Genomic DNA, 18,287 nt, shown 5'->3' on the forward strand with positions numbered 1-18,287 from the left:
CTGTTCAAACTGTTCCTCCCCAACAGCCAGAAGCTGTTAAGTCATGTAGGTGTGTTCATGAGAGTATGGACTCATCATTACCTTGATGACCAGGTAGATGTCCGGTGAGGGGTACGTGACGGAGAAGATGGCAGACCTGGCCAGGCTGGAGTGGTCCACTTGGGGGGTGTGACCCTTGAGGAAAACCCTCAGATGGTCTGGGTTCAGGTCACAGTAGAAGTTCTCTGAGATCTGTGGAAGTGGAAGACAATGTTGTGAAACGCAGGGAAGATGCAAAATCATTTGATTGTGAAGACCAGAACAATCCAAAACTGTTCTCACAATAACATGTTTGTTTGTTTTTTTCACTGTAGAACTCAATCCTTCAGGGTATATATAGAAAGACATCTTAAGGACATTATTTCCAGGTATATCGTCATATTCAGCATTAAAGCTTTGAAACCAGTGTTTATCCTGGAATGCCCGGAAATTGACCAACGCTGTAGCGGTTTATCGTGACCCCAGGCCAGGGTACATTCCCTGGAATCGGCCTGGTAATCTGAGCCTCTCTATTGGATGGCTCTATTCATGGTCATCAGTGTAGCATAGTTCTTTCATCTGACTGTTTCTGTAACACCCACAAAATGAACACACAATTCAACTATAAACACCAGAGATTACTCGACTAACAGAAAAAACTAAAATGTGATAAATCAGGTCCCTCTTAATTCATTGCATGGTTTCTATAATGGAAAACATTATGACTTAAAAGAAAATAATATGAATCAAATTAGTGTGAGGAAGGTGTCTCCATTTGGTAGAAACGTTGTTGTGCAATTCCTGTGCATTCATTAAAATATGTGTTTCACAAATCATAATATAAAATGATGGAGATGTGTAGAAAGCAGCAATCCTCATATGTCAAATGAAGTCATAGCAGAGTTGTCTGTGACTAGAATCCATTACAATAACTCCATCATAATAGCTGCCGACCTCTGACTGGGTATTTAATGAGACATAACACATGAAACAGCAGCACTACATCATTTTTATTTCTAAATATATTTTTTCCACTGCTTTACTACTGTTTTACTTCCAAACGAATCCAGTACATTAAAATTAAAAGGTGCAGTGCAGCCGTTTCACACACACACATATATATATATATATATAATATGCTTATAATAAAATTTTCATAAAATAGTTTCATAAAATAGTATTTCCCCATCTATGTGGGTTGGGTCACTCAAATCATGAGCATGTACTAAGCCTGGATTCACCCGGATGCTTCCCAAGCACCGGATTTCTAACTAGGGAATTACGGGAATTATGCAAACATCTGCTCCAGATTTTCCAGATGTGCCATCATCTATAAACATTAAATAAACGGCAAACATGAGAATCCAGAGCGAGTGGATAGTTTCAGGCAGGAGAGCAGAGCGTGGAGCGAATGAGAAGCAGAGGAAGTGATGATGAGACAAATCCAGGACAAAGATACAATGTCCAATGACAGTTCTGGAAACCCTTCATTGTGATTGACAAAACAAGCTGAACAGCTCCCCGTTCTCTGTCACAGGAGAGATCCATCTCATCATAGGGCGATGAAAACAACACTGCGTCTCTCACTGATCAAATTCAATTGAGGCCACGTTTTAGACTCCATGGGGGCCCTGTAGAAATTATGGCGCATAAAAGAGAATTATCCATCTTCAATCATCTTTCCCCTGCCAAACACTGCTGTATATTTTATCAAGCTTCCTTGCCGATAACAGTTAGTGGAAAAGGAGGACGACGTCTCACATATTTATGACCCTTCATAGTATCATGGAAATATCAATTTCCTGAATATATTGCAGAGACAGCTTTATATGACCATACACGTACGTGCATGTTTGCTTAAATAAATTAAACCGAGGGCATCCATACTCATACATACTCAAACATCGTCAATCCTGTATTGAGCCCTGAATTATCCAGTATTGCTTGAGCTACCAAGCCGCGGCTTGGCATTGAGCTAAAGCTTTAACACAGTTGTGTGTGGCTGAGGAAACATCAGAGCTGCTGGTTACACTCTGTGAGTGTCAAAAAAATAAAGTGAATCTATCAAAAATATTTACCCCGCCACACACACACACACACACACACACACACAAAATGTGCTGCAGCTGTGTAAATCCTTAGAATATATAATCTCTTGGCTGGAAAAGAACTGTACAGCATCAAACATAATCAAGAAAAACAGAGAACAGAGAAGGAATATTTAAACCAGGACGACACCAACGATCATGGTGGGATAAAAAGTCCTCCCCAATATTTGTGTTGCTAAAACCCTTAAAAGGAGTTGGAACATGTTTACCTTTTTCTTCTCCTTAAGGTCGTATAAGGCCATAGTCACGAATAATGGCTCGATTTCGATTTCAAACCTATGCAAGGCAAGAGCAAAATAATTGTTATTAATATTCATGTATTTAAGAAGTGACATATTTGAAAATGTGTGACAATAGTTACACACTTTCAAGCATGGAAGACAAAGTACTCTCTTTTGTTTGGTCATCTTGTACACAGTATGGTATTCAAATTCAATCCAGAATAGAGGATAGAGTAGAACTTTTCTGTTCTGCCCTATTCTTAACGGTTGTGGTATTTGGAAGGCAACACAATACGCCGCGTGGCGAGATGGGTTCGGCTGAGCGCCGGTCGCCGGGCCAACCACCAGCCGAACCGCGGCAGCGGGGAAATGACCTCAACTACGAAAACATTTGTCAGGTTAGCACACAGAAGAATGGGCCGAGTGCGAGTTAAAAAAGAGACAGAAAAGAAACAGAAGGAGAATAAGTGAGAGGGATTGATAGAATGATCAAGAAAGGGAAAATGGGAGGCTGGCCTAAAGAAAGACAGACAGGAGGAGAACAGTAAGTGGTATTCAGAAGTGAGGCCCTGTGGTCGGTCTCTCTCTCTCTCTCTCTCTCTCTCTCTCTCTCTCTCTCTCTCTCTCTCTCTCTCTCTCTCTCTCTCTCTCTCTCTCTCTCTCTCTCTCTCTCTCTCTCTCTCTCTCTCTCTCTCTCTCTCTCTCTCTCTCTCTCTCTCTCTCTCTCTCTCTCTCTCTCTCTCTCTCTCTCTCTCTCTCAAGGGTGAAAGATCACATTTTCATGACTAAGCAGTGCAGTGCATATTGACTAAGTCCCTTTAACACGGCCTACTGTGAATTCCTCGTTGCAACAGCTGCATCACGTCTCCGTCTTTATGACAGTCTTATGAAAGGGCAGGGGCTTGGTTGGATGTTCTGGAGGTTAATCCACCCATAAAAAATAAATCTTTGACATATGCATGTTGGGATACAGCTGGTTACTTCCAGTAGTAGTACCAATTAATCCTTTTGGAGATATGTGTGTGTGTGTGTGTGTGTGTGTGTGTGTGTGTGTGTGTGTGTGTGTGTGTGTGTGTGTGTGTGTGTGTGTGTGTGTGTGTGTGTGTGTCTCATACTTCATGCTTTGACATCGAATGAGGATGCGGTCCCCCATGTGTTCTTTGGGACAATCTGGGATGGGACGGATCTCCACTGCCTCATCCTGAACGATCAAACAAACAGTAGAACGTTTACATACATTATACAAAATATTAAATCAAGATGAAACATAGGATAAGATGTATAAAGATATTACAATTGGTTTTATGCATAGACTTTTACACACAAACTCTGATTTGCCCTGAATTTGGTATTGCATGGCTAGCAATTTATTGTACCACATATTATACAAGGTGTCATATGTATATATTACAGACATAGATACATTACTTTATTGATCCTGGAGGAAATAATGAGTTACAGTTGCTCAGCTCAAGCCGGAAACAAAGTAGAAATGTGATCTCACTGTGTAGCATATCATTGTAATGGGAGCCTTCAAACACAAATGCGATCTGAGAACTGAGATGTCGAATAAAATAAGAGTCAGCCTCAACAAGGGTCCAAATGGTGGGGGGGTGGGGGGGGGTCAGACCTCATCTGCTGGGGGGTAGAGGGCAAACAGCTCCGGGTGGCGACCGCCCTGCCGCGCCTCGTTGTTGAAGCGGTCCAGCTCCTCCGGGCTGCTGAACCGCAGCAGCCCCTCCACTCTGGGGTCAGGGGTCAGACACCGCAGGTCAAAGTCAGACGAGGTCAGAGTGCGCCCGGCGTCCTCACTGAGGCCAGCCAGTGAAGGGGACTTCACCTAGAGGTCGCACAGGGATGGAGAGGGAAAGGTGCGGTCAGTGTGTGCATGCATGTGGAACTGACTGACTTGATTCATTCATTCTAAAACCAGCTTTTCCACTAATACTATAGTTATTTGTTAAATACACTCAACCTAACACATAATCAGTGTTCGAAGGACGGGCCCTATATTCAAGCATTCAAGCATTCAGCCATCAGGAGCATTTCATGAACTCCAAATGTGGTCAGGATGAATTGAGGATGACAAGGGCCCTCAGGAAGAACTCTCTCTAATCAGAGCGGGATTGCAGCCCTATTTAATGACTGACACTTGGCTTAGGGCCAGGGAATGACCTCCCTTTGTGCATTGTCCTCATTTGAACCATCTCTCCCATTTCACGCAGCAGCCTCTTTTTCCACTGTCCACCTAACCCTCGGCTGCTTCTAAAAGCACAGCTAGAACAAACTGCGCCGCCACTGCAGCCACACTATGAAGTCTGCAGGACCCTAATGCACCACCACTCTCTCTCTCTCTCTCTCTGCCACTCTCTTCACAGCCACTCTCTCACGGGGAGCCCAGAGCTAGAACAAGGGCCTTCAGTTTAGGTGATTAATCGGAAATGGCAAGGCTGGCTCTAACCCTTTAGAAATGGGGGGAGGGGAAGGGAGGCGGGGCATGCTGGTTGGCTGGTTTCGCCGGAGGCTGCAATGAGTGGGTCTTGATTTGGCCCGGGACTGGCTAACTCAGGGGGGCAGGGGGGGCTAAAGGGGGCGGGGTTTTGGCAGAGAGAGAGAGAGAGGACCCGGATAGAGAGGAACTAGAGAATAGCTCGGAATATAATGTGAGCGAGGCAAGGCACATGGAGGCATGTGATGACACGCCTCAACACCTCACTGAGGACTGATGCTGGCATGTATGGTGATAGAGGGTAGCACAATGGTCTCTGGCAAAGTTTTGAACTACAGTACACAATGGAGCAAAAGGGAGAACAAAACACAATCCACTAGATTGCAGCAAACCACTAAATCACAACACAATGCATCAGGGAGAATCTAGTCCAACATTAGCATCGCCACAGCAGTCTAGACAAAAACATTAGGCAGTGTGGTAGATAAAACTGTACAACACATTAAGCAATGCCTTCGACTAACATGAAGCCGGTCGAAGCACTCCTGTGCTGAAACTATTCCAACTCTTGATAGCATTGATCAGAACAAAATTGAGTTTTCCAGCCTGGGGCCGGAAATGTGCTTTTGTTGGGGGGTGGGTGGGGGGGGTTTATAGCGCCGGCCTGAAGGAAGACCTTTCAACTCTCCGAGGAGCTCACTGCTCACAAAGCCTTGGGGCAGCGAGGCAGTGAGGGCCGCAGGGTGTGTGGCTCATGTTAGGTTGTTTGCAGAGCAGCCTGGGCAGACATGTGACAGGAATAACAAAACGCCTCAGTGCTCATTGTTCCGGTCCCCCGTTGGCTCCTCTCTCCACTCCCCTCTACAGACCTCGACAAGCCCCTTCTCTTCATCGCCCACCCCCTCTAAACACTAACCCCCCCCCCCCACCCCCGCGTGCGGCGCATATTCTGCTTTCACTCATGCCTGAATGGTTAGAAACCAGTACAGCATCTAATGGGTTAGATGCTGTACTGGTTTAAAAGTCTCACCTTTCCTGAAAGAAATATTTTTTTCAGCCACAGGGAACTAACACACAATGTTTACAGCCATATTTGTACCATTAAAACTGAACTTTACAAAAGGGGACTAGAAGCAATCTCATTCATGCAATATGCATTGAACTAATAAGTTTGAACTAATTGAACTAATATTTCTTCTTGAACTTCTCATCTGAGAAAGTTTATAGCTTGTTTGGTCAAATGTGTTTGAGTTGATATTTGTGTCTCATTTGATGACCCTGCAAGTTCGGTTGAGACCTATTCCAAATTGTGACGGTGAACAGGTGTGTGTAATACATGCTGTGCAACCTACTGGAGTGTCGTGGCCCTCCTGCTGAACATCAGACTCAAAGGTTTGTTTCTGGAGGAGCTTGTGAAGTCCGGCCCTCTCAGAATACGCGGTCCAGCCATCTCCTTGGCACCTTTATATCACACACACACACACACACACACACACACACACACACACACACACACACACACACACACACACACACACACACACACACACACACACACACACACACACACACACACACACGATTAACCTATGCAGCCCTAATCACACCAGTTCACAGATAACATTTTATACACCCTTACAATGGCAAACAAGAGCATTGTGAAAAAGAGAGCGAGAGAGAGAGAGAGCGTTTCAGCTTCAGCATGCTTTCATTCTGAAGCCTGTTTTTTTCTCTAATTTACTATAGTAACTTTCAAGTTACTATAAGTATTATTATAATATTAGCATTAATTAATCAACAATTGTGTTGGTGATACAGGTCTCACAATGTCTAATAGCAGACTTAAAACTGGAGATTGGTGTTGTTTCAATGCTAACCCTTTCAGGGATTCCTGAAATACTAAATGAGTGGCCTTGCTGAAGGCCTTGCTGGTGAAAGCAGTATCTTAGTGTTGTGAGTGTCCTTGTGTCTGAAAACACGGCAACACCATGTTAGAACACCCAATGATATCATAACACCAAGGCTAAAACACAGGGTAGGGGTTTAGACCTCTACCTTATGTGTGTTTTTTTGCAACGTGTCCATTCAAGGACTTTCAAGGCAACAAAACAAATATATATATATATATATACACACAACTGTACTCAGAATATGATGGGTGATTCCCGAGGTGTTTTTTGTTTGGTGTTGTTTTGCTTGGTAGGATTACCTTCGGGAGACAACCAGCCAGGGTTGAATGTAACTCTGCACACACTCCCTCACATGTGAATCCAACTCCACCCTTGAAACAAAACCAAAAAAGGCAGGGACACAAGAAAAGGATGAAGGGAATAATTATACCGGTATAATACGGTTTTGTGTAGCGAGAGCTCATAAACACTCACACAATGGCAGAACATGCACACAAATGCAGTTATTCTTCATTGTTTTTAACAACACAACATTCCTGCCAAACAACATTACAACTACCATGCTTAAGGTGTGGATTGGACTGAAGCCTGGAGATAGCAGAGATCATGCACAATCACAGCGTGCTTAGGACTAGTATGATAAGTACAAGAGAGAATAGATAAAACCGGTAATCGGATGCTTGTCATTTCAACTGGTGGTAACCAGGTTTCTCCTGGGCTTTCAAATGGAGCTCAATCAAGGGCATAGCTTTGGTTTAACAAACATTTCAGGAAGTGGTTGCCTGGCTGTTGCAGATGAAATTCTTGGATTTAATAATTACCGACTAGGCGGATAAGTAGTATAGTTTTGAAGGAGGAGAAAGACAATTTTGTTTATTTTAACACTATGTGCCTATAACTTCATTTCCAGCTTGGTTGCAATTTAGGGTGGGGACAATTAACTGGTTTCTTGACATTGGAGAGGAGAAAAACTACACCCTTGCTTCAATTTCATATGACATTCATATCTCACTCATACTTGGGCTCCTGATTCATCCAAGGCCTTGGAAAGAAAATCCCATTATGACTCATTGGTGCTAACTGCTCTGTATAAGTATAAAGGCTAAACAGTACTGTGTTGTATTTTGGTTGCATTTTCCTTCCTGTTCCGGTTGTCACATGACACAGTCAGATCTGTGACACCTCCATTATTGTTGGATCAGGGAACCGGTGACCCACCCGTCCTCAGGCACCGAGTGTCGGACGGTGCGACACTGCTTCTCCACCTGCTCCACCTGCAGGTCATCGTTGGGGAAGTCCCCCAGCTCCTGCATCAGGGCCTGGTCTCCGCTCTGCAGCTGGGACATGAGGAACTCCTCCAGGTCTAGGGGCTCCACCGCCTCGTACGACTGGGGCTGGGAGAGGGACACAGGGAGACCGAGAGAGAGAGAGACAATGAGACAGAGAAAGACACAGAGACAGAGAGGGACACAGGGAGAGAGAGATATAGACAGCGATGAAGAAAGGGAGAGAGGAAGGGACAGACAGAGAAAGATAGCGAGAGGAAGGGAGGGACAGGGAGAGAGAAGGGAGATACAGTGAGAGGTAGATAGAGGGAGAGAGAGGGAGACTTTAGTAAATCATTAATTGTATTTTACTTTTCGTCTTCTAGTAATTTAATTATTAGGCTATATCAGTATACCGTTACCACCCTGACATAAAGCATTCTCATGTACTGAGTGTAGCACAAATACAACTTTGAACTGTATGTTTGAGGGGGTCAATAGAAAGAAATTATAATAACCTAAAAGGCAAAGAGTGCAATAGATCAATCATGCATGAAAAGCTCAGGTTTACTTAAGGGAGTTTGTAGAGGCCTATCTGAGCCACTCAAATAGTGCATAGAAAGGTGGACAAGAAGCGAAATAACAAGAAGGTAGGAGGTACAGAACAAGTTGAATCATGGCTGTTATGTAATACCCCAGTAATGCCTGTCAAGGGACAAGAGCACCAAAGCGTATAAGAGTATATGAATAGAAAATGGATCAAAAATAGAACTTGTATCAACACTTCTGATGAAGAGATATATTTAGACAGTACAGTTAGCAGTAACACACCTTCACAGAGAACCTCTTCTAATACATCCGAGCCACCAGCGTGGGGATTAAAACCGTACTTGTCCTTAAACCAGAAAGTATCTTACCAACCACTTCCACAATGGCATAGGTATGCACCTGCGTGATGATTTAATAATGTATAATGACAGAAAGCAGGTCATAAGGTAATAAGACACCAGATGACTTTCTCATAACTTTACACATAAATAGTTAACACAGAAGTCCTGCTTAAACATTTGCTTGAAAGGGCATATGAAAGTAAATGAAATTGGATGCACACTATGTGAAACAAATCTGCAAATCAGGACTATAAAACTCAATGAGACAACAAACAATCTTCTCACAATATTGTAAAAAAAAATTTTTACATGAACATAATATTGTTTTTCTGTTCAAATATTGAACATAGTGCCAATGGTTTTTAATACAAAGTGTTTTCATGGTGCATCTAGAGCCCAACAGTCTGCACAGTTTATGAGGCTATTATAAATATGGACAGACGGAAAGGCAGACACTGATATAAAATAAAAACGAAGAAGAAGAAGTCGATGAGGTTTACAGACTATCAACAAAATTTTGCTCTCCAACATGTTTAAGCCAAACATTCGATGCCTCAGGGCTGGTATTTCCTACTCAACTCAAGAGGAAATTGCAACACATTCCCTACAGTTAAATAGTTAGCAAACACTAACTACACAAAAACCTAATCCCCAAAATCCCATTCTCTACTTCCAATAATGGCCTCTTCCCCCTCTGCTGAGAGTGCGGGTTAACAGAACCAAATTAATGCAAATCTATGCATGTCTGTGTGAGACAAACGCTGCTCTTTGAAGAGAAGCCCAACTCATCCTCCAGACAATAATACAAGCAGTCTACAGTCTACAGAATCCGCATGCTAAGATCCATTTTGTCTCTTTTTAGTATGTTGGTATCAGAAGAAACTAAACAATTGCCAATTTAACAAGCCATGCATCCAGCTATTTCAAGATTACTACGAAATTCTTTCAAACATACAAATTTTGATTTCTAATCATCACGCCCAACAAAATACACAAGCTTAGTTGGACAACATGCATAACAAAAGTTGTGAGCAATATTATAATAATATCCAAATGCATACCTTCTGGTCTAAAGCATCATCTCTGTCAGTTGTGTGCTACAAAAATGACTTACCCTGCTTAAAAGTGAACAACTTCTTTAACGAACGTTGAAAAACAGAAGTGCAGAAAATGGCGCTATCCGGATATGCGAACATACATGCTTACTCCACATGACGTCACACTCACTCACAGGCTAGTGTCATAGCTAGTTGGAGCTATTGTAAACTCAGGGGGCAAATTTGACAGCTGACTTGATTAGTTACACCAATGATGAGAGATGTCCATTGCCTATTCAGACTTTCAGATTTTGACTTCATAAAAAGCCATTTCAGATTATGCAATGCTGTGTTTGAGATAATGGTGCAAACTTCCATGCAGTGAGGCAAGTCGAGGTGCGGAAACCACAAGAGATGGGAGGAAGTGACCTCACCTCCATCAACTGGCATTTGCAACAGGCAGGAACCGAAACTGCACACGCTACAGACAGACATGCATGCTTATGCGCGCACACACACACACACACACACACTCTAATCTATCCATGTATTAATCTCTGACAAATCAGCAATCCTCAATATACATCTTTGCATCCACAAAGTGCGGTTTATTATGATAATCAACACTGCAACAGCACATAGCTGTTCTGGGCACATCTGCTCGATATTGACTCAGTGTCAAAAAATATCCTTCAAGAGATTAAAGTGCTAAACCCCACCTCCTGCATGTAAATCTACATCCAGGCGTATTAAATAACTTGCTTGCCTAAACTACCACCATGTTACTGAGACCCCTATCTGCAAACTCATCAATCACCAAGCCCCAGCAGAGATTAGAGATTAACCGGGCCGCGCAACATGCAGAGGAATGGACAGGCCTCCACCGTCAGCTGACCAGAGCACGGACTCTGACTGGTTGAAACATCACTGGCCTGCAACTCAATTAGTCATACACACACAGATTTACAGCCCAACGGAGAGGGATTAGCAGAACTAGAGGAGGGGAAGAGAGAAAAAAACGGGAAAGCTGTATAAGGCCAACAGACAGACAGGCAGACAGACAGACAGGCAGACAGGGAGACGGCGAGAGAGAAAGCGACAGATTAATATAAGTAGGAGGTTGTTAAGATAGAGCAGCAGAGGAGAGATTGACAGACGGGTGTCATGGTAGCACTGAGCGCGTTGCAGCAGCAGCAAATCCCTCCCGAAGGATTACTGCGTTATTCCAGTCACTTCCTCCAGAGAGCAGGAACCACTACTAAGCCTTCTCTGGGCCCCACAAATACAAGAACCAAATAGAATGCCAGCAACAAAATACAAAGTACAACTAAATAAACGTCACTTCAGGTCTGACCCTTAAGGGCCTCATTTTGAGGCCGTGTGCAGATCTTAAAGAAGAAGGATCCTCCCTTCTCCACAGATGGCTATGGAGCCTCCCTCTTGAATTTAACTCAAAATGAAGCAACCAAATAGGAGTAGTGAATTGGCAACTGCCAAAGGCTTGGCCTCCACGCTACTACTAGACATGACCTCACTTTCAATAGTGAGCCCCCGATACATATACGAGCCGAATGGAGAGACTTACCTTAGTCAACACAGGCTGTGTTGACTGAGGTGAGAAAAGACATTGAACAGTCTACATTGAGACATGGATTCCCAACCTGGGGTTATTAAGATGTTATTACTCACCACAGTGAAGCATACTGAGCCTGAGGTGTTGGAGTTTCTTCTGCTGTTATGCGCGCCTTGGGCCCCACCAAAGTTCCGTCTGATCTCCGCAGAAGAGTACCTGGAACCAGACCAAGGACGTTCACACGCGCATGCAGGGTATTATGATCAGAAGACGTTGATTATTCCCACCAGATAAATCCTTTACATCATTTACACCACACAATGACTACATACATGCCAAAGTATTTTATCAGGTTCCTACAGTACACGCTAATGCAGGAATAAATAAATACATTACATCTATTATGCATCGTGTGTGTGTGTGTGTGTGTGTGTGTGTGTGTGTGTGTGTGTGTGTGTGTGTGTGTGTGTGTGTGTGTGTGTGTGTGTGTGTGTGATTGTGATCCAAACTATTGTTTATCCTCTAGAGAAAATACAACTGTAGCACACCAGCTGTACAAGCAGTGACACCAACACGCTGTGTCCTGAATCAAAGGCCATGCCAGGCAGAAAATCTGTCATGACACTAAAGTAAGACACATGCAAAGATACACGCCCCATTCAAGTGCATGGTAATCTGGTCTGCGTGTGTGTGTCAGCATAACAGTCAGTAGCCAGAATAGAGTGGCCCAAAGTTCTTGGCATATTAAAAAGTGAAAAGTGATATTTATTCGATGAATGTCCTGAATCATTTGAAGCTTACCAAACCCAACACAGTGACGGCCTTACGTATTCTGTAACAATGATGTAAAATAAATAACATTTGATAGTTTGTCTGTGGTCTTCGCTGTCATCATCTGGTTGGGCTTGTGTGTGTGTGTGTGTGTGTGTGTGTGTGTGTGTGTGTGTGTGTGTGTGTGTGTGTGTGTGTGTGTGTGTGTGTGTGTGTGTGTGTGTGTGTGTGTGTGTGTGTGTGTGTGTCCGCATATTGTGAAGTTGGAGGGCATCAAGGGTCTTTCTCAAATGGGTCACATTCCCAACCCAGCCCACATGATGTAGGACCCAGGGCCATTGTTCTGTGGCTTGCTTCCATTCGTTGGTTGTCAAAACGAATTAGCAATTAAAGAATGTTAACTTGTCAACGTTGTCCAATGCGCAGAAACGGCTGGCAAACGCATGTACAATTGTGTGGGGAAAATGCTTATAATTAGCAAGTACAGTAGTGAGATACTTTTTTTAACCACTGAAACCGTTACACTGACAGCACGCCATAGCAAAACCCCCTCATCCCTGTAAATCCACTGAACATGGCAACACTACGGCGGGACCATGAAAGGAGACTTGTGCAAATATACTCCAAGATCAAAGTCCAACCATGTTGCCATTAATCCCAATGGAGTTAGTAATTCCTTCTTTTTTTTATAAACAGCATGCTCACTTTCACCGTACATATTCTTGTTCATATATGCAATGCATGTATGTTTAGTCACATTCAAAAATAGGATAGTTATTATGCAAGGGTCCATTATCAACTTTCACCCAATTATGAACAAACCTGTACTGTGTGGGTCAATCCACTTCACCGACATATGCCCCCTTTAAAACCATTAGGAAAGGACACACACACACACACACACACACACACACACACACACACACACACACACACACACACACACACACACACAGCACACACACACACACACACACACACACACACACAAAGAAACTAGGTGGGAAAAACAGTGATCAGCTCTTGTCAGCAGAGCCAAGCAGGCATTATTTTAGCACTGGTTGACAAGCAGCTTGTCAAGACAGACAACATCTACCGTTCTCCTCAGGGCCGCTGTCTGTCTTAGCCTCCCTTCTAATACAGGAACACAGCTGGTCTTGTGAGGGAAACATATGAGCAGTTTGTTTCCCTCACACTATTGACAAGACTATGACTATCTGTGAAAACCTGAAAACCTCTGAAGTTAACCACTCTTAATTGAGAAACAATAGAAAAAGGTCATGAGAATGTTTAAAAATCCTGAATTAATCCAGAGTGCTGCAAATACAACCACCTCCACAACTAGTCCAACACACACGGTCCCCAATTTACTATTTACCATTTTAGTACTGACTTTAGGCAAGTTGTTTCCTTTCCACCCAAAACGACTTATAGTAAATTCAGATACATATCATTAAAGCAATGGTAGTTCGCTTTTCTTTTTTTTTCACATTTTTTCACACTTTACATCCAGCACCAATTAATAAATCAAAATGTGGTATCTGTGGCTGTTACAATAATAAGCCTTTCCAATCATTTCCTTAAACCTGAATTAAATTATTGGATGGCCTACCAGTCGGCCTACCTACCTAGTCAACTAGCTGTGCACACTCTGCCCGTGCACTCATTGTGAGTCTTTCATAAGTCTAGGCAGACGTATCGCTAAAGCTAGCACGCTAGTCATGTTTATTGGGGGAGTGGCTTTGGCCTGAAGGGAGAGTCTGGATTTTTTCAGTTGGATTCTTTCAAAATCGAGCTTACTCTGGCTGGTTCCTCCTGCCTACCCTAGCTTCAAGAAGCAGGTCGGGGGTTGGACTTCTCAAACAATGTAGGTTGCAGAACCAGAGCCTTTGCCACTAAAATATCATATCACCAACCATGTGGTTCACCATGGCGATCTGGATCGGGCGCATGATCCCAAAGAGATGCATTGTGCGATGCCGAGCGGGCGTCAGAGGCTTTGGCTCCGTCAAGGTTTCCTGAAGGAACAATTTAACTAAAAGGTCAGGGTCGGAAATCCGCCCAGGACAGGATTGAAGAAAGCATTTGTTTCTTTTTATTCCCCTTTTATTTATTTATTTTTTAGTTCTTACTTGAAGCCCATAACAGGTTACGGATGCTGACTTAGCCAGACCCCAGCTCACTCTAATCAGAATCTACAATCAGAAGAAATCAACCATGATATTTGAAAAATATGTGGGCTGTAATGTGTACAACTATGACGCATCTCCATTTACAATAAAATGTCAAAGCACTTTTTACATTTTACCTTTACGAAGACTATTTTACATTTGACCAAAAATGGTTCCTCAACTGCCGGATCAAAATAATCTTTGAGACTTGCAAGACACAAAGGTGTTTCCCTCCGCAGATGGCGTCTGGGAGCACTTGGCTTTGGATCCAACTGATAACAATTGCTAGCTTTCTTGTCATTATCTTCATTAAGATTATTAAGGATGAGGATTACCACCTCCTCCCAAAAATAAATAAAACTGGTTGTAGGGTTAGGTAAGCAAGGCTAAAAGAAAAGGAGTCAGACATTTCATATCCCTAGTTAGCCCAAACCTTTCCGTAATCACTTAATTACAATGTACAATGCACTGCTCCATGACCTCCCTCCAAAATAGGTCAGCTGATTGGTACTCTGAGGCCTAGTGAATGCTTTCTGATTATTCACACAAACACAATACAAAACCGCATTACTATTCACCAAAACATTCACATTCAGTCACCAGCAAAAAAGCATTAGATACCACAACAGGAATGTGTTGTTTTTTTTTGTATTGGGATTTGTGTTGAAAGCCCACAACAAATAAGGGGTAATAGGGAAAGATTATTGTTTGTGTTCCAGGACTCTATAATCGAGGTATTCTAGGCTTGTCAGGCCTCCAATGGCAGGCTAGCACATGCTGTGTTTGTGCAAGGTCTGCACGTGTAAGCATTCCCGGAATCCATTCCCCAGCACTTCTTTATAGTATTAGACTTGCAGTATCACTAATGTTCAATGTCAACCGTGTACAGTTGGGCCCACCAAACAGACATAAGGTGTAATCCCGACGTGGACAACCTATATTTATCCTAGGCATAGTCATGCTGACTCCCACCCAGGACTCTGCCCTATCATCATCATCATCATCAAGCCTGTGCTTCTCCCCACGCGAAGAAGGATTACCATAGTGACCAACTGTTACTGCCCTCCATCTTCTGATACAAGACTGCAGAGGACAGGTAAATAAATTTGTTTTGGTTAAACGTTTCCCCAGAGCATTGTCACTTAGTCACTGGTTGCCTTACTGTTGAAGATGTTTTACCTGAAAATGCACTATACGTACATAGTTCACGGCATACAGCCTTCTGATTAAGAATTTGATTGCAGTGTCTATTTCTCCACATACCTAACCACCCTTAGTGGCTTGAGCGGGAGGCCGGGATTTATTCAAATGATTTTTAACTGCCTGCAGTGAGTATTAATTTTAACAAAAGTGATGGCGGTTGTGCAAATGTGTTGGGGCATATGTCATTTACATCTCATAATGACAAAGACGAATTTCCCTATCATGAAGCCTCCTAATATGCGTTTGTTTTCTCCTCTGAAATAGGAGCTGAGAGTGTGTCCTCTTTCGCTTGAACCACTGCTTAGATCTCTTCCCTAATCTGAGACAACAACAACACAGGAAACTAGAAAGTAGGCGGTGGTGGACAAGACATGAGGTAGGCAGACCCACTGGATCTGTATGACACTATCCAACTCCTGAAGACTGTTATCATCAGCGCTGTCTGTGCTCAACTTCCTGTGTCTTTCTTTCTGTCTGTCGTGGGGGGATTTAGTTCCCTGCACTAAAAAGGAGGAACTAGGTAGTTTACTGTGAATATACACTGTTCTAGTGTGTAATTCACATTCAATTACATTAGAATCAGCTATGTTGTCATGGATGTGCAAGTAGCGGATGAGGCGTACCAGCTCAGGTAGGTCTACAGGTGAGGCTGTGGACATTAGGGTGCACACCCTGGACCTTTCCACTCCCACCGGACTATCCTGGCCCTCGTGAAGCTGGAAGCCCCGACTCAGAGGCTTATGTTTAACAAGGATGCCCTTAGTCCTCTTCCTCTATCACCCGACAACCGGCCCCTCCATCAGGGTGTTTGCTAACACCCAAGAGGGTTAACAGATGTCATTATCTCAAGTGCCGAGGAAATCGGCAGCATGCAATGTAATACCTTACGAGCCGGAGCCATTAAGACAGTATTGAGCGAAAGAGGCCCCCCTGTCAACAGCTGTCCTCAGCACCTGCTGCCCTGTGGCTCCACTGAACTCCCATCTTCCGTGAGGAGAATGGGGTGGGTTGTGTTTTGAGTATCACTGAGTCTGGAGTCATGAAGCAACAGTCATTTCCTGATTCAAAACGGTCATCATGAAAAAAACGGAAGTGAAACAGCTAGGTACAGAAGAAAAAGAGAACAGGATTTCCCCCACACGTTCTACAGATATAGAGAGGAACTGCAGATAGTGAGTGTAACCACACACACACACACACACACACACACACACACGCACATGCACACACACACACACACACACAGGATTCATAGGGGAGCTCCTTTACCATCACTGTAGCTCAGCTGGCAAGAGAAGCGGTCTTGAAATATGTCAATCATAACAAGCCGGTATGGTTACTGGTAGTAGGAGCATTCACATGATTCATTTAGTTCCATGACTGCCCTTCCATGTGACAAACCAAATTATCAACAGAACTTTATAACTTTAAAATTATTGAAGCAAGTGCAAGCCCCAGTGTGTGTTACATTAGTCATGTATTACAACGTGGGCCACTACAGCTGCCCGTGAGAAGGATTACTATACATTGCATGGCTGCAAGTAGCATGTGTCTCAATGAAGTGTACAACACAAGCATGACACACAATGGACTCCCATGTGCATTACTTCCTCCACACCTGGTTAGTAACACAGCAGGAACTACACTCATATCCCGCTCTCATTCATTTCTGATATATGGAGCACACACACACACACACACACACACACACACACACACACACACACACACACACACACACACACACACACACAGAAAAGGAAATGGTCATCATGATTTCAAACTATATAAATAGAAACAATCAATTTCTCACGAAGCAGAAATGAAAGGAAAACAACGTATAAAGTCCGCTTAACGTAGAACCGCTAAGCATTGTGCAACGACAGCGCGTTGTTGACGTATTGAATGGGTTATGGTAGACATGGTGCTACTGAAGTTACAATGTTTACCACACGTCCAGTCACTTACTCACATGGCAAGGTAAAAACAAAACATCTGTCAAATTAACTTCATCTTTGGGGAAAAAGTAGTAAAACACAGAACGAATAGCCTACAAATAGTAAATACACACGTTGTTGTCCCCCCAATGTTGACCCAAACAAGAAAGTAATAACAGTTAGATATTTGGATAACATTAACATTCCCAACGTGTGCCAGCCTGCTTTTAATGTCTTACTACAACTCTCTTGACAGCTCCCTCCAAACCCTTTTAGAGACCGCAAAGGCACTTTGAACAACGTGTCCCATGACAAAAGAGTGTTACCTGTTGATTTTTAGAGCGAAAGCCCGTCGGTCCGAGCTCACGAGGGAAGCCATGAAAGTTTAACTCCAGCTCGGCGGCGCGGTCCTGAGCGTTTTTAACGGGTACTCACGAACACACGGGTCTGGACACTGCACAAATGTCATGCAATCCACATTTTCGCGGTGGTGGTAGGCAGCGTTCTGGGTGTAAACTTCCGCATTTGATTTGAACCATCCCAAAGAAGTAACAGACACCCGGCGGCGGTGTGGGAGGGGATGAGACGGGTCGGACACGCGCTCACAATACATACACGCCTCTTTCTCCGTTCTGATGAATCCTCCGGGAAACTGCTAGAGCATCGTCTGTCTCTTGTATTATTACTGTAATAATGGATCGATGAATGTATAGAGGCCTATAGGCTGAAGTCCT

The 18,287-nt window shown here is 43.4% G+C and overlaps 1 protein-coding gene across 4 annotated transcripts in view; it reads right to left on the reverse strand.

Moving 5' to 3' along the window:
- dock8 (dedicator of cytokinesis 8) overlaps window positions 1-18,063 on the reverse strand; it is a 49,820-nt gene extending 31,757 nt beyond the window's left edge. For 3 of the 4 annotated variants that reach the window (XM_084468276.1, XM_084468277.1, XM_084468275.1), the window contains exons 1-9: window positions 17,880-18,063; window positions 11,588-11,687; window positions 7,925-8,100; window positions 7,006-7,077; window positions 6,149-6,257; window positions 3,978-4,187; window positions 3,463-3,548; window positions 2,336-2,402; window positions 82-231 (exon numbers count right to left, since the gene is read on the reverse strand). In XM_084468276.1, the coding sequence (XP_084324402.1) occupies window positions 82-231; window positions 2,336-2,402; window positions 3,463-3,548; window positions 3,978-4,187; window positions 6,149-6,257; window positions 7,006-7,077; window positions 7,925-8,100; window positions 11,588-11,687; window positions 17,880-17,932 (1,023 nt within the window). In that variant the 5' untranslated portion in view covers window positions 17,933-18,063. Of the gene's footprint in view, window positions 1-81; window positions 232-2,335; window positions 2,403-3,462; window positions 3,549-3,977; window positions 4,188-6,148; window positions 6,258-7,005; window positions 7,078-7,924; window positions 8,101-9,975; window positions 10,034-11,587; window positions 11,688-17,879 lie in introns of those variants that run through there. The other variant, XM_084468278.1, reaches the window with a different exon arrangement.
- Window positions 18,064-18,287: the final 224 nt, after the last annotated feature.

This window comes from Micromesistius poutassou (assembly GCF_964030765.1).
Source record: "Micromesistius poutassou genome assembly, chromosome: 5".
Lineage (NCBI taxonomy): Eukaryota > Metazoa > Chordata > Actinopteri > Gadiformes > Gadidae > Micromesistius > Micromesistius poutassou.